Here is a 12,689-nt window from a genome sequence, read left to right on the forward strand (position 1 = left end):
GTACCCTTCCCCGGCAGGGTAATTTGGAACGCATTCTCTTTTTTAAATGGAGAAAGTACTTGTTTAAGGGTTTTATCGCCAAAACAGGCGCCATTCGAAGCACTGTATTCTAGTCGATAAAATGAGCCTATCAATTCTTCATGTGCCTGGATCTCGTGAGAACCTACCCAAATCTATTGTTAATGGTCAACATTGCCGGAATTCCAGAAAATTGGGCAATTTGGAACGTGTTTTTTGGGCGTGACAAGCAGGTTTTGAGGGAGTTAAAATAGTACACGTGTACAATTGGTGCAAAGCTGTGCACATTGTGTGCATAGAGACCTTTGAAGCTGCGTTCCAAATTACCCTTTTTTCCAAATTACCCTTTTTTCCAAATTACCCTTTTTTCCAAATTACCCTTTTTTCCAAATTACCCTTTTTTCCAAATTACCCTGCCGGGGAAGGGTAGACACTAGACACTACAGTAGGTAGAGCAGGAATTCTGCCCCGACCATCTCCGTTTACTTCGCAGACTATTTTTCTTGCAATCCTATCGCAGCTTGAGAGGCAAGGTTCATTCCCGCATTTCTGAGAAATGTCTACCAACACACCAAGTTACCCCCCTTCAGTCCCGACAGAGCGTGAGCTTACCGATTTCGGAGTTCAGCGTGTGCAGCATGAAAATATATTCTCTGATACTTGGCACGCACAGCACTACGTTGAGCAAAGGGTATTTGACATTCGTCACGCAAGGCCGCCTGAGAAACCACTGGTGCTTTTTCGTGAGAAACATGTGTCATGGCTGATGCGTCACCTGCAATACTTGCCGCGTGGGTCCGAGTCTTTTGACGTACTCCAAGGCTGGTCCTGTTTTTGGATTGTGCATTCGCTAAATTTGTTGGGCGCCACAATTCCTGTTCCAACAGCATCCATGGTGGTCAAGCACCTCGCTACATTTAAGGATCCAGTAGTGGGAGGGTATGGTGGGGGGCCTGGTCAATCTTCTCATTTGGCATCGTCGTTTTCTGTGATAATGACGTTATGCGGGTTGGGGACTGAGGAAGCCCTCATGTCGATTGATAGCGTATCCCTATTGCGTTTTATATTGCAGATGAAACAAGCAGATGGTTCGTTCCGAGTCAGTTTTGGTGGAGAAACGGATGTGCGTGCAATGTATTGCGCCATATGTATTGCGTCTATAGTTGGCTTACTTAAGGGGGTTGAAGCGGAGAAAATCACTCGTGGATGTGCTTCGTATGTGAAGAGCCTTCAGGGATTTGACGGGGGATTGGGGGGAGAACCAGGAGCTGAATCGCATGGTGGTAATTCCTTCTGCGGATTGGCTACCCTTGTAATCCTAGATGAGCTCGATGCTGTTGATACTGGTGCGCTGTTGGATTGGGCCGTGATGCGCCAGATGGCATATGAAGGGGGCTTCCAAGGTCGCACCAACAAGCTTGTGGACTCATGCTATTCGTTTTGGGTCGGATCCTTGTTCCCTTTGCTGGGATTGAAGGCCAGAGCACCTGCTGGGATGTCGAAGTTATTCGATGCAGATGCGTTGCAGAGGTATGTGCTTGAGTGTGCACAACTTGAAAACGGGGGTTTCAGGGACAAGCCTGGGACGTCGCGCGACTTAATGCATTCGTGTTACGCATTGAGCGGATTGAGCATCGCGCAGCATTTCGGTGAAGCTAAGCATGACGCGAAGAATGAGGTGAAGAAAGTGGACCCGGTATTCAACATAGCGGAGGACAAGATTAATTACGTGAAAGAGTTTTTCAGTCAAACTTGATACATGGACAGAGAGGCCCGCAAAAGCAGAACGATCGCCATGAAGTTTATGGAGTATGGTTAGCGCGGAGTAAACAAGGACTTAAAACGAAGAGACAGGGTGTGATGTACATAGCATCATTGGCGTCGATGCAGAGAATGTGTGATGAGTGGTGCGGTCGATTAGAAACGAGTGCGAAGAAGCGACATGAATGGTAAGATGAGATTCAAGCAAAGCTGATATCACACTGTGGCTATCTCCGTTTCGACAGTATCCGGCGTATGGAAGATGCCGTGAAGGGCGATGGATATGCTGCTGAGAATGAGAGACTGGACGGTATAGCTGCCAATTGAGGTGAGCCAGACGACAAGCAAGGCAAGAAAGGCGGCGGTGATCTTGTGCTTATGTTGCATATGACCGCCGTTCTTGGCGGCCACTCTGGTGCACCACTTTTCCAGCAACCAGAAACCAAGGCCCGCAAAGAGGAGACTGTGAATGCTACCTAGCAAGACGATGCCGAGCCAAAAGGCAGCAATGACTTGATAATTGGCGCGATAGTCGTGCAAATTGGCAGCAAAGCGGTCACTGAGATCGTGGAAGTGAGGTCGGGAGAGTTCCTTGGTGGAATAAAATTCTTTCCATGGTCGGCAATCTTGCCAGATTTGCCTGGCGTATGAGACGAAGCGATTTGCGGTAGCCGGGCCCATGACGTCGACGGCGACATGTGGGGATGCGCGGGACACTGCGGCCGGGTCAGGTTGCTTGACTTCTGACGGATGGGCGGATGTGGGGCCCCCGGCGATGTTGGGTGGCAAAGAGGCGGAGGGGGCGACGGGTGCGGCGGTCATGACTTGTTTGGGCGAGTAGCTTAGCATGCGCTCGTCTTCGTTTGCGGAGCCGTACCCCATGGCGGGGGGGTTGTTTTGGAATTATATAGGGACCAACTGGTTATTTGTTGGGCGGTTGGATTGAGGGTTTTGCAAGCGGTTGACGTGTGCGCGGATTGGGTAGAATTGGCATGTACAGCAAGATGCAGCAGGGCGCACTGTACGGTACTCAGGTGACGTCTATTCCCTGTGAGGGATTATGTTGGCACGAAGAGTTGGCACGAAGAGTTCGCGGCGAAGAGTTTGATTTGGTGAAGTGTTCGGGTAGGAGACAGAGAAGCCGAGACGCAGCCCCTGGGGCTGGAGTGGCGGCCATGATTGCAGAAGATGGCGCGGTGACGGGAATGCCGAGTTTGGTAGTGGAAGGTTAAAAATCGGAATATTTTAGGATGGTGCGCAGTGAATGCAAAAAAAATAAATTCCCTGACATTACAGAACATTTCGAGAATATTTCGAGAATTCATTGGATGCTGTGCCTATTCTTACACCACAAAGCATATGATTGGGTGCTGAGTTCATGTCCAGCAATGATATTGTGCAGTAGCACCAATTGAGATTGAGGGCCGGTGTGCTAGCACGCAAGCACCCTGAAACTTGGCATGAATGTATTGGTTGAAAAAATTATTGGAAATGCTTTTACTCCCGTTCAACCAATCCAAGAGGCCCACGCCTCTTCTGTCGCCCGAACCAGGCGTCCAGCAATGACACTTGTAACAGCCACCTCGGCGTTTGAACCGCACAGGGGCCCCCCCGTCTCTCACCCATACCCAGAGACAGCATCCTCCTCCACCCCCAGTCATCATCCCCATGGAGTAACTTGATTCCGAGATAGCTCTCGCTGAACACACCCTCGAGCGCCATGTCTTCCTCTGCAGGGGACCACGTAGCCGCTGCCAACTCGAAGGTAACAAGCGCCTTCGAGTCCATTCGCAGCGCTGTCCTCGCCACCGGAGTAGACACCCGCGTTGAGGTCAACCAACGCGCCCTCATCGACAAAATCCTCGCCCGCTACGCCTCCGCGGGCGCCGTCTACCGTGAGCTTCTGCAGAATTCCAATGACGCCGAAGCCACCACCGCAGAGATTCATTTCACTACGTGCCCCGTCCCAAGTGGAGCCCTAGTCACCGAAGTCGTGTACAAGAACGATGGCCTCCCCTTTCGCAACCAGGATTGGGCCCGTATGCGCAAAATAGCAGAGGGAAATCCAGATGTGTCTAAGGTAGGCGCCTTTGGTGTCGGCGCGTATACAATGTTCTCAATTTGCGAGGAGCCCATGGTCGTATCGGGGGGTCAAGCAATGGCCTTTGCGTGGAAGGGAGATGCGCTTTGGGTCAAGATTGGCAAAGCACCGGGTCCTGTGGATCAATGGACCAGTTTTGTTCTGCGCAGTAGGGACCCGTATCCAGTACCGGATTTAGTCGAATTCGGCCAGTTCTTGTGCTCAAGTTTGACCTTTACATCATGTTTAAACGTCATTCTGGTTTTTGTGGATGGGAAGCGGCGATTAACAATCTCGAAGCGTCAACTTGATAAGCCGCGTATCATCAAACCTCCAAAAGCTTCCAACTGGTGGAAAGGTGATGGGGCCGTGACCACCTCTCCGAAGCACGTCTTTACCCTCGGCCGCTCCGATGGCTCTATTACAGAGACCCTTGTCGAGATCATTGTCAATTTTGATGGCGATTCAAGCGTGAAAAGGGCGCGATACGTTTCTGCCCTGGCAGACACGAAAGTCCCGTCAGATATGGCTCGTCGCATGCAACGAGTAACGAAGAAACTCGCGCCTTCACAAGTCAAGATTGAGGTTTTCGTTGATGCCAATGATTCATCTGATAACGGGCAGAAAAAGAGCAGAGCTACAAAGATTACGAGTGCTTTCTCACCTGGCATGGGTGCGGGGCGCGTCTTTATCGGGTTTAAGACATCACAAACAACGGGATTGGCGGCACACTTGGCCGCTCCTCTGCTCCCTACGGTGGAACGAGAAGCCATTGATTTTCAGGATCCGACATTGCGAATATACAACTGCGAACTACTTGCAATTGCAGGAATAGTCTTACGGCTTACATTGGAACATTCCATGAGCTACATTGGCGAGCAGTATGCCAAAACGGAGCCAGAGCGACTCGCCTACGAGGCGAGGGAGACGGAGAAGACTTCAGAGAAGGAGCCTGATTCGCGCACTGGCATTGAGTCGGCGGGCGAGGGTGAATCTGCAGGTGGCAAGGTGCTGGAAGAATCTTCTAATCCGTTGTTTAGCTTTGCGAAGTTCATGTCGAGCGGCGTTAAGAAAATTGCTAATGCGATCACATCGTCAGATTTGTTAAGCAACGGGGGACATGATGTCTTCCATCCCCCTGACTCGAGACCATTATCGAAAGAAGAGAAGGACGCAATTTCCTTAATGAGATCGTTTTCCCCACAACCGTCTACACCAGATGCTTTGGTTGGTACAGTACTGGCCAACGGTTTCCAAAATTGCCTCCCAGGAGTTTCTCCTTTGGTATTGACAAAAAGTGGGATGGTGAGAGGCCTAGACGCCAGGCTTCCTTATTACGGTATCGAAGGTTTTGTGAAGAAGGGAGTTGTTCGCAACATTGTATTGAAGAATGCAGAAAACTATCTTTTGCACGTTGCAGGATGCCGAAGTCTGAATATGGATGACCTTGTAAAATATTGTAGTTCAAATCCACTGCACACTCAAGGAATAGTTCGACTGTTGACGTGGTGGACGAGGTATTCAAGAGCCGACACGTCTGCTGCGACATACAGTCTTGTTCTCAAACAAAGTATCTCATTTATGCGAGGACACGCTGACAGCATCGCCGCCGGCACCGAGACAACCGAAAGAGTGGACGCTACCATCTCGTTTCGCGACATTGAGTTTTATTTGGACAAAACCATGCTGTCCTCTGACTTGCCTATGCCACCATTCGTCCTTCCGAAAGAGCTTTTGGATGTCGTTCCTGACCGAATCTTGACCGACAAATACTTGGTGTCCTGGTTTTCCCCTTTACCATTTCAATATTGGGCCCACTATGTTGCTACTCATCCATGCTTGACAGATGGAAGGTCTGAGGACAACGACATCAGAATGAAAGTGTTAGTGGTGATGAGCCGTGAGCATTCAAAGCTCTCTGGGAACCTCCAGAAGGAGTATGAAAGAGTTCTCCATCGAGCCTTGTCGCGTATCCGGTGTGTTCCCGTGGATGGCCAGCCGGCATCTTCATGCCAAACAGACGTCCCGGCCGATCTTTACTTGAGATCTGCCGAGCTTGGTATGTTCCGTGGCTTGGGTACATTTCAGACCGTATCGGCCGCCTTGGGCCCCGCAAACGTTTCAGAAGACTTCCTCATTTGCATTGGCGTTCGAAAGACAGTGTCTATTGATTTTCTGTTTTCTCAGCTGGACCGGCTCAAGTGGAATCGCAATCCCAAGCCCCTAATAACCTTTCTGCGATCCACAAATCTATCAACGAGTGATTTAGAGAAGCTGAGGTCAACGCAATACTTGCCCGCAGTGAATGATAAATCGAGAACGTTCGCACCTCCAGAACTGTACTTACCAAATGAGGCTGTAGGCAAATTTCCATTTGTAAAGACGCTGCAGTGGTCTTCGGAGACCCTCCGCGAGGACTCACCGGACGGTGAATTCTTGGTGAAGCTTGGTTGTAAGGTTGAGGTACCTTTATCGGAACTGATGAAGCACTTGAGTGTGAAGGTATTGGATGAAAGTGATCGGAGACATGGTATTGACTATTTATGCAAGAAGCTTGTCGCAGGTGGGTCGTACACAGCCGATTACAAGAACTATCTTGAGCGCAAATTTTTACCGGCAACAGTCGAGTACCCGTTGCGTGCCAATAAGAGAACAATAGAACTCCATTCCCCAAACAGTTGTTTTTCAAGCGCGGAATGCAGCTGTCTTGGTTTTCCTATTTTGGATTCACATTTCACAAAAGGCAAGCGGCTGGGTTACGACCGAGTTCTTCGCTGCGCGACAAAGCCGACCTCTAGGGAGCTGGGGACTCATTTTATTTCAGTCGTTGGGGATGCCATGAGGATGGCCAAGGAAACATCGCAGACCGACGAAATTTTGAAAGCGTTTGAACGTGTGTTTGAATACTTGTCAACACGGGCCACTGAACTTGATCGAGAGATGATAGAGCATCTTTCCAAGACACCATTTATCCCTCAAGAGACGGGAGACGGCATGACTTGGTTTCTTCCGAGGGAAATTTATTTTTCTGGAGATGGTGGTGACGGCGAGGATTTCACTAATTCCCTGTTCCCCGTCAGGAGATTCAGTCCATTTCTGGCTACTATGGGCGTTAAATCGCAGCCATCGACAGAAGATCTCTTTCGCATGGTCTTGTCATCTCCAAATAGAGTACTGGCAAAACTAGGTAGTTCTAAGTATCTGGCATTGCTGCGACGGATCGCAGCCAACCCCCCGTACCGAGAGGTGACTCCCCAAATGAAAAAGTCTCCCTTCCTTTTATCGATTCAGCTTACCAAGACTTTGGAAACACGCCTTGATATTCAATCTGGTGACTCAGAAACTCAGGATCGAAATAAGTTCGTATTAGCAAAGGCATGTGACATTTGTATCATTGACAACTCTCGCTATTCCCGAATGTTCACACTTCTTGCAGCACCTCAGGAATCTGATATTGAGATATTCTATAAGAGCCTTGGGTCTCCCCGCATCTCTCAGAAGGTCCGTCAAAATTTTTGGGCGAACGGTGGACAAAACCCTTCAACTGAGCTCACAAAGAGTTTTTGGGGAAGGATTTCTGAGAGAAGGCCTTTGCTGGTTTCAAACGTAGTGTCTCAGCCGTTATCAAAAGATGCAGTTGTTTTGCTCTCTGATGATGTACTGCAGATTTACGAGGTCTCAAGAATCAACGCAAAGTATTGTTATGGGTCACAGGAGAGCATTGAGAAGACCACATGTACAGGATACGTCGGAGAGGATGTGACTGGAGCCCCATCGTCAACAAAACAAGGAGGAGAGAGAAAGTTTTACATTTTCGTAACTCAAGGGCTTGATTGGTTTCACGTTGGAAATGTCATTGGAAGTCAAATTCTCCAGAAGTGTGATGTGCAGGACGCGTTTTTTATTGGGTCACTTCTTGAAGCACCCCTTGATCAACTTCGCGCGCGTGGGTTTCCAGTCGATCGCATACTTCATGCTGAAGATCCAGCTGAAGACCAGCCTGTTAAGGTGGAAGAGTCGTCCACGAATCCATCGCTAAATCCTGAGCCGGAGGCATCGCCAGAGAGGAAACCTATCAAGAGTAGAGAGAACCTCCTATCTGCCAACAAACAGCAAGAACAGCCCCATTCACAACCTAAGTTGAATCCTTCTCAGTCATTTACATCAGGAGACTCACAGGTGCCCGGGTTGAAAAAGCAGAAGGGAGACCTGTTGAGTCGAGCTGTGAAAGGTTTGCGAGGACTGCCCCGATCTACAAGAACTCGGTTTAGTGAAAAGACACCTCCGGGATCCGTAGGTCCATCACAAGGAGGGGGAAAGCGGAAAGAAGGTTCTCGACCTTCTACAGCCGGACATGTTGATGACGCTGCCAATCATGAAGGAGTACAAGAGATGCTTCGACAATCAGTAGGATCAACCCGACATATATCAACGAAACAGAAAAAAGTACATTTCCCGGCGGATGAGTCCGGAGGCACGATACCGGAGGCCATGGGGCAGGCGGGTTTGACCTGCGATGCAGCGATTGTCGAAGACTTGGAGTTGTTCACAGGACCAAGCGATGCGTCAAGGACACCAGCCACAATGACTGTGTTTTCAACGCTAGGTTCGGAGGTATCCAAAACATTTCTGGCGACGAACTGGAGCGCAGTAAAGAGCTTCATGGTTGTCCTTTCGAGGTTATGTGAGGTTTACTCTCTACGTCTGGACACCGTGGCTATCTATCATGCACCCCTCGGTCCGACTGTGGCCTTCAATTCAGCAAAGCGCTTGTTCTTCAACATTCGGTACTTTGTGAATCTGCACTATCGGACCAAGAAGAGCTATCGTCTCGAGTGTTACGCGTTCTGGTGGAGCGTTATGGCACACGAACTCTCTCACAACCTTATCAGTGAACACAACCGAGAACATGGCTTCTTCACGGAGAGATATACTCAGACGTACTTAGGACCCTTAATTTCGACTCTGAAACGGAAGGGTGATGTAGCTGGGTTGTAGTTGTTCTCCTCCATACGCAGTCAGAGCGGTTTTGGTGGGCTTGCTCAGTGCTTGTCTAGCCCGGTTTGGAAAATCTTGCGGCGGCGTTCGGAAATGTTTCCCGATCAAAGTCGGGGTCTGTGGCTAATCTTGAGCTAATAGCATTTTCGAGTTCTTGTAAATACATCGATCGATTTTCTCGCACAACGTTGACAAGCTGTTCAGTAGCCTCTCCAGATAGTTGCGCTTCCCTTGCTGCAGCCTTGGCATCCTCCACAGCCATTACTGCAGCTGTCTCTAGGGTTAGGGACGGTACTGAGGATTTCTTATTCTGATAACCCCTACTTAAGGGCCCTTTCACAGACGAGCGGACCTTGGCCTCGTCTCCATGAACGACTCGCCGCCACGTCTTTCCATCTTGTGGACCCAATACTGTCTCGAAGTCATCCCGGGGTATCATTGATGGTTGGCCTCTTGACGTTCGAGGGACAGATCTCGCTGTCGAAAATGTTGTTCTGTTCATTGCAGCGGCCCCTGCGCCGCCACCTACTCCGAGACCAGGGGCAAAACCAGGTCTGCTCATTGATGCTGCTAATAACGAAGACATTCCTGCCATTCTCTTCACGCCTGTTGTTGGGATGCGCGTCGGTTTTTCCGAAGTCGATGATGCGCTGGGGTTAGAATTTGCATGTTCTTTTTCAAGTTCACGAGCAATTATATCCATATCCTCGGCGCTTGGGGCGGGAATAGTGTTTGCTCGTGGCACTTCGTCGGACGCGCCTGCATATTCCGCATCAAGTTGGGCAGCAAGATCATCAAAATCTTCAGTTGTAAGTTCCACATCACTGTCATTTGCAGCCATCCGGGGGCGGTTCGCATGAAGCGCGTTGGCCTGTCCCTCTCGATCTGCGTCGGAACGACAACAAGAAGAGCCGTCCCCGTCCGACATGTCTTCGCTAAACTCAGCTGCACTGACGTCAAGGAGGTCGGATAGATCGCCGTCGGTAAGATCTTCTGCGTCATGGGCGGTAGTATCTGTGAAAGCTCTCTGACGCATCACCGCGCCGCCTCGGTCGGAACCCGCACTGCGCGTGAGAACGGCCTCGCTGCGTCGAGCCCGTTGATAAATTGGATCGGAAATTTCTGGATTTTCTCTGAACGCGTTGTAAACGGACTCTGCACGGCTCGAAAATAAATTTGCGAATGTCGGAAATAGAACCGCCAATGACTCCCCTACCACCTGTTTGCCCACGGCATGAAGAGCTGCTCGGAGAATTGCGAGCAATGCTTGCCAGTCAACCTGTAAATCTCGGGCGAGGATGTTCGATAGCTCACCCCATGTCGATTTTAACAGATTCAAGAGATCTTGTCCAAACTCAGAATTCTCGCGCTGACAGGTCAACAACATTGATAAATCGTCCATCTTATCCTCCACAACAGGCATTACATGCGAACACAAATTGGCGAGTCTCTCACCTCCGCTGAGTCCAGCGCTAATGCCGTGATACTCCTCAATCTCATGAGTGAGAGTATGCAGTGCCTCGCAAACCGTGTCAGTAAATATACTCCTGAATGGTATATCACCACGCTCACGTGTTGGGTTACACCCAACTACATTTTCACAGATGACATCCCAAATGTCAACTTCGAGCGAATTCAGCGGCCTGAAGTCACCAGATAGCACTCTATGAAACTGCTGCGGAGTAAGGTTTCGCATGACTATTTGGATTACACGAAGCCACCAATCTTCAGGCCTTGGCCGAGCTCCGCTCCCGTATACGTTGTCAAGCACAGAATCCGCAGTAGCGCCCTCCGTCGCAAGAGGCCCCATTCCATTTGTAGGAGCAGGTGATATGGAGCGAAGGTAGTACGATAGCATTCGCAGCACAAAATCCCCGTTCGCAGCCAGCCCTTCACTCACGGAGGACGCAGTGCTCGGATTGCTCCTGCCGAGACGGGGTCTCGGCGGTTCGGAGTCAGTCGCTCTCGAAGAACGAGTTTGCGCATTTCTTGGAGGGCGCGATGCATTGTTACCACCCGACGAGTGCCTCGGTGTCTGCGGCCCCTCTCTGTTTTCTGCGCTTGTGCCATTGATCCGTGTAGAACGCAGCTCGCTGTTGCTCCTATCGATTCCCTGCGCGTTACGGTTGGTGTTAGTATCTGGTCCGCTGGGCCTCATCTCCGCTTGGGGCTCTGCTGCCTGATCTCCAGTTTGTTGTGTGCCTTCTGAGGGCAACAGGGTGGACACTAATGCACCGGTGGATGCCAGAGTAGCGGCAAGGGAGCCAAACTGGTTAAAAAGCTCCTGTCCCTGCTGTTGTCCTGTGCCGTCGAAAAGAGCTGGGACCTCAGTGCCGTCAATCCGGTTTGCTAAGGCACGGAGCATTCCCGCTAAGGGCGGCAAGAGGGCCTCAACGGCGGCGGTGCCTCTTGCTTGCTGATCAGATCCTGGTGGAACATCACGTGGAATGGACGGTTGCCTGCCATCAGCGCCGTCATCCTCTGGCATGATGCTGGCCGATGCGCGTCGTGATTCAAACCAGGCACTGTCCAGGGCAGTCGCGATAGCATGAGAACGGTCCAGAGGGAGCTGGGCGGCCGCAGCAACTGCCGCTGCGGACGTCGCACCGCGACCTGCGACCGCATCGTTTAGGCCAATCGATTGTAGAACATAGGCGACAACGTCGTGTAGATCAACAAAACGGAGTCTCGAACTGTTGCTGCGATGAAATAAGAAGACATCTGTGTGATTGGGAGGATCGCGCGAAGGCGGGGCCTCACTAGTATCGCCAAACGTAAAGTAGTGAACGTGGTTGTCGTTTTGGACTTGATGGGGAGGATGGAAGTGGTGGTGATGGTGAGGGAAACGGTGAGAGTGCCCGCGGTCGCTACCATTGTCGACGTCAATATCGTCTTCTTCGTTATCATCGAAGTGATACACTTCGCTGTGTTGAGTGAACATGAAAGAGTCCGGAATGCCGTGCGTGATTTCATGCTCATGCTCATGATCGTGAAAGTCGTGGTCATGGTCGTGTTCATGGTCATGGTCATGGTCATGGTCATGGTCATGGTCATAATCGTGGTCGTGGTCATGGTCGTGGTCGTGGTCATGGTCGTAGTCGTGGTCATGGTCGTAGTCGTAGTCGTGGTCATGGTCATGGTCGTAGTCGTGGTCATGGTCATGATCGTGGTCGTGGTTGTGGTCGTGGTCGTGGACGTGGTCGCTTTGATCGTAGTCGTGGTCGTGGACGTGGTCGCTTTGATCGTGGTCGTGATCATGGTCATAGGAATGGTCGTTTCCGTGCAGATATCCTTCTTCAATCACAAAGAACGGGGCCTGCTCATGGTCGTGGCTAGGGTGCGACCCATGATCATGATTCTCGTCCTCACCCGTCAAAGGGCTGTGTCCGCGTTCATTGTGCTCGCGATCGGCATACCCCTGATGATGCCACTCAAACTCGACAACCGGCTCTTCCTCCACCACATAAAACGGACGGTTACGATGTGCGCGAAGATGTGCCAGGCGATGCCGACGGCCGTCCTCCCGCTCCCGAAGGCGGCGAACGCGGCCTCCTTCCACCTGGCGATTCGCGGAGCCCTCCGGCTGCGCAGGGTCGCGGCGATCGTGCGCGGGGTCGCGGCGATCGTGCTGGGCTTCCTCCCGCGGGTGATGCGGGTGTAGATCGTGCGGGGGGCTAAACATGTGCGTGACGTAGGTAGCAAAGGTGAACTCTGGCTCGTGCGGGGCGTTGCGCGCGCGAATGGCGGCGAGACGGTGTTCGCGCTGCTCCCTGCCCGGGGCGGGGCGTCGCATGACGTGGAGGACGGCGCCGTCGCGGACGTGGGCGTCGCG

General features: G+C 51.2%; 4 protein-coding genes; 3 read left to right on the forward strand and 1 right to left on the reverse strand.

The window, feature by feature from the left end:
* Nucleotides 1-574: 574 nt before the first annotated feature.
* Nucleotides 575-2,400, forward strand: CHC_T00003240001 (hypothetical protein). XM_005714661.1 is given in 2 exon segments: nucleotides 575-1,774; nucleotides 1,775-2,400. The coding sequence occupies 1 exon segment, from the start codon at nucleotides 575-577 to the stop codon at nucleotides 1,772-1,774; it is 1,200 nt and encodes a 399-aa protein (XP_005714718.1). The 3' UTR covers nucleotides 1,775-2,400.
* Nucleotides 2,401-2,458: 58 nt separating this feature from the next.
* CHC_T00003241001 (hypothetical protein) lies at nucleotides 2,459-2,620 on the forward strand. The gene has a single exon (XM_005714662.1). It carries the CDS (start codon nucleotides 2,459-2,461, stop codon nucleotides 2,618-2,620), a length of 162 nt encoding a protein of 53 aa, XP_005714719.1.
* An 879-nt stretch (nucleotides 2,621-3,499) lies between these two features.
* On the forward strand, nucleotides 3,500-8,857 carry CHC_T00003242001 (hypothetical protein). The gene has a single exon (XM_005714663.1). It carries the CDS (start codon nucleotides 3,500-3,502, stop codon nucleotides 8,855-8,857), a length of 5,358 nt encoding a protein of 1,785 aa, XP_005714720.1.
* Nucleotides 8,858-8,912: 55 nt separating this feature from the next.
* Nucleotides 8,913-11,798, reverse strand: CHC_T00003243001 (hypothetical protein). Its single transcript, XM_005714664.1, has one exon. It carries the CDS (start codon nucleotides 11,796-11,798, stop codon nucleotides 8,913-8,915), a length of 2,886 nt encoding a protein of 961 aa, XP_005714721.1.
* Nucleotides 11,799-12,689: the final 891 nt, after the last annotated feature.

This window comes from Chondrus crispus, genomic scaffold (genome assembly GCF_000350225.1).
Source record: "Chondrus crispus Stackhouse genomic scaffold, scaffold_180, whole genome shotgun sequence".
Lineage (NCBI taxonomy): Eukaryota > Rhodophyta > Florideophyceae > Gigartinales > Gigartinaceae > Chondrus > Chondrus crispus.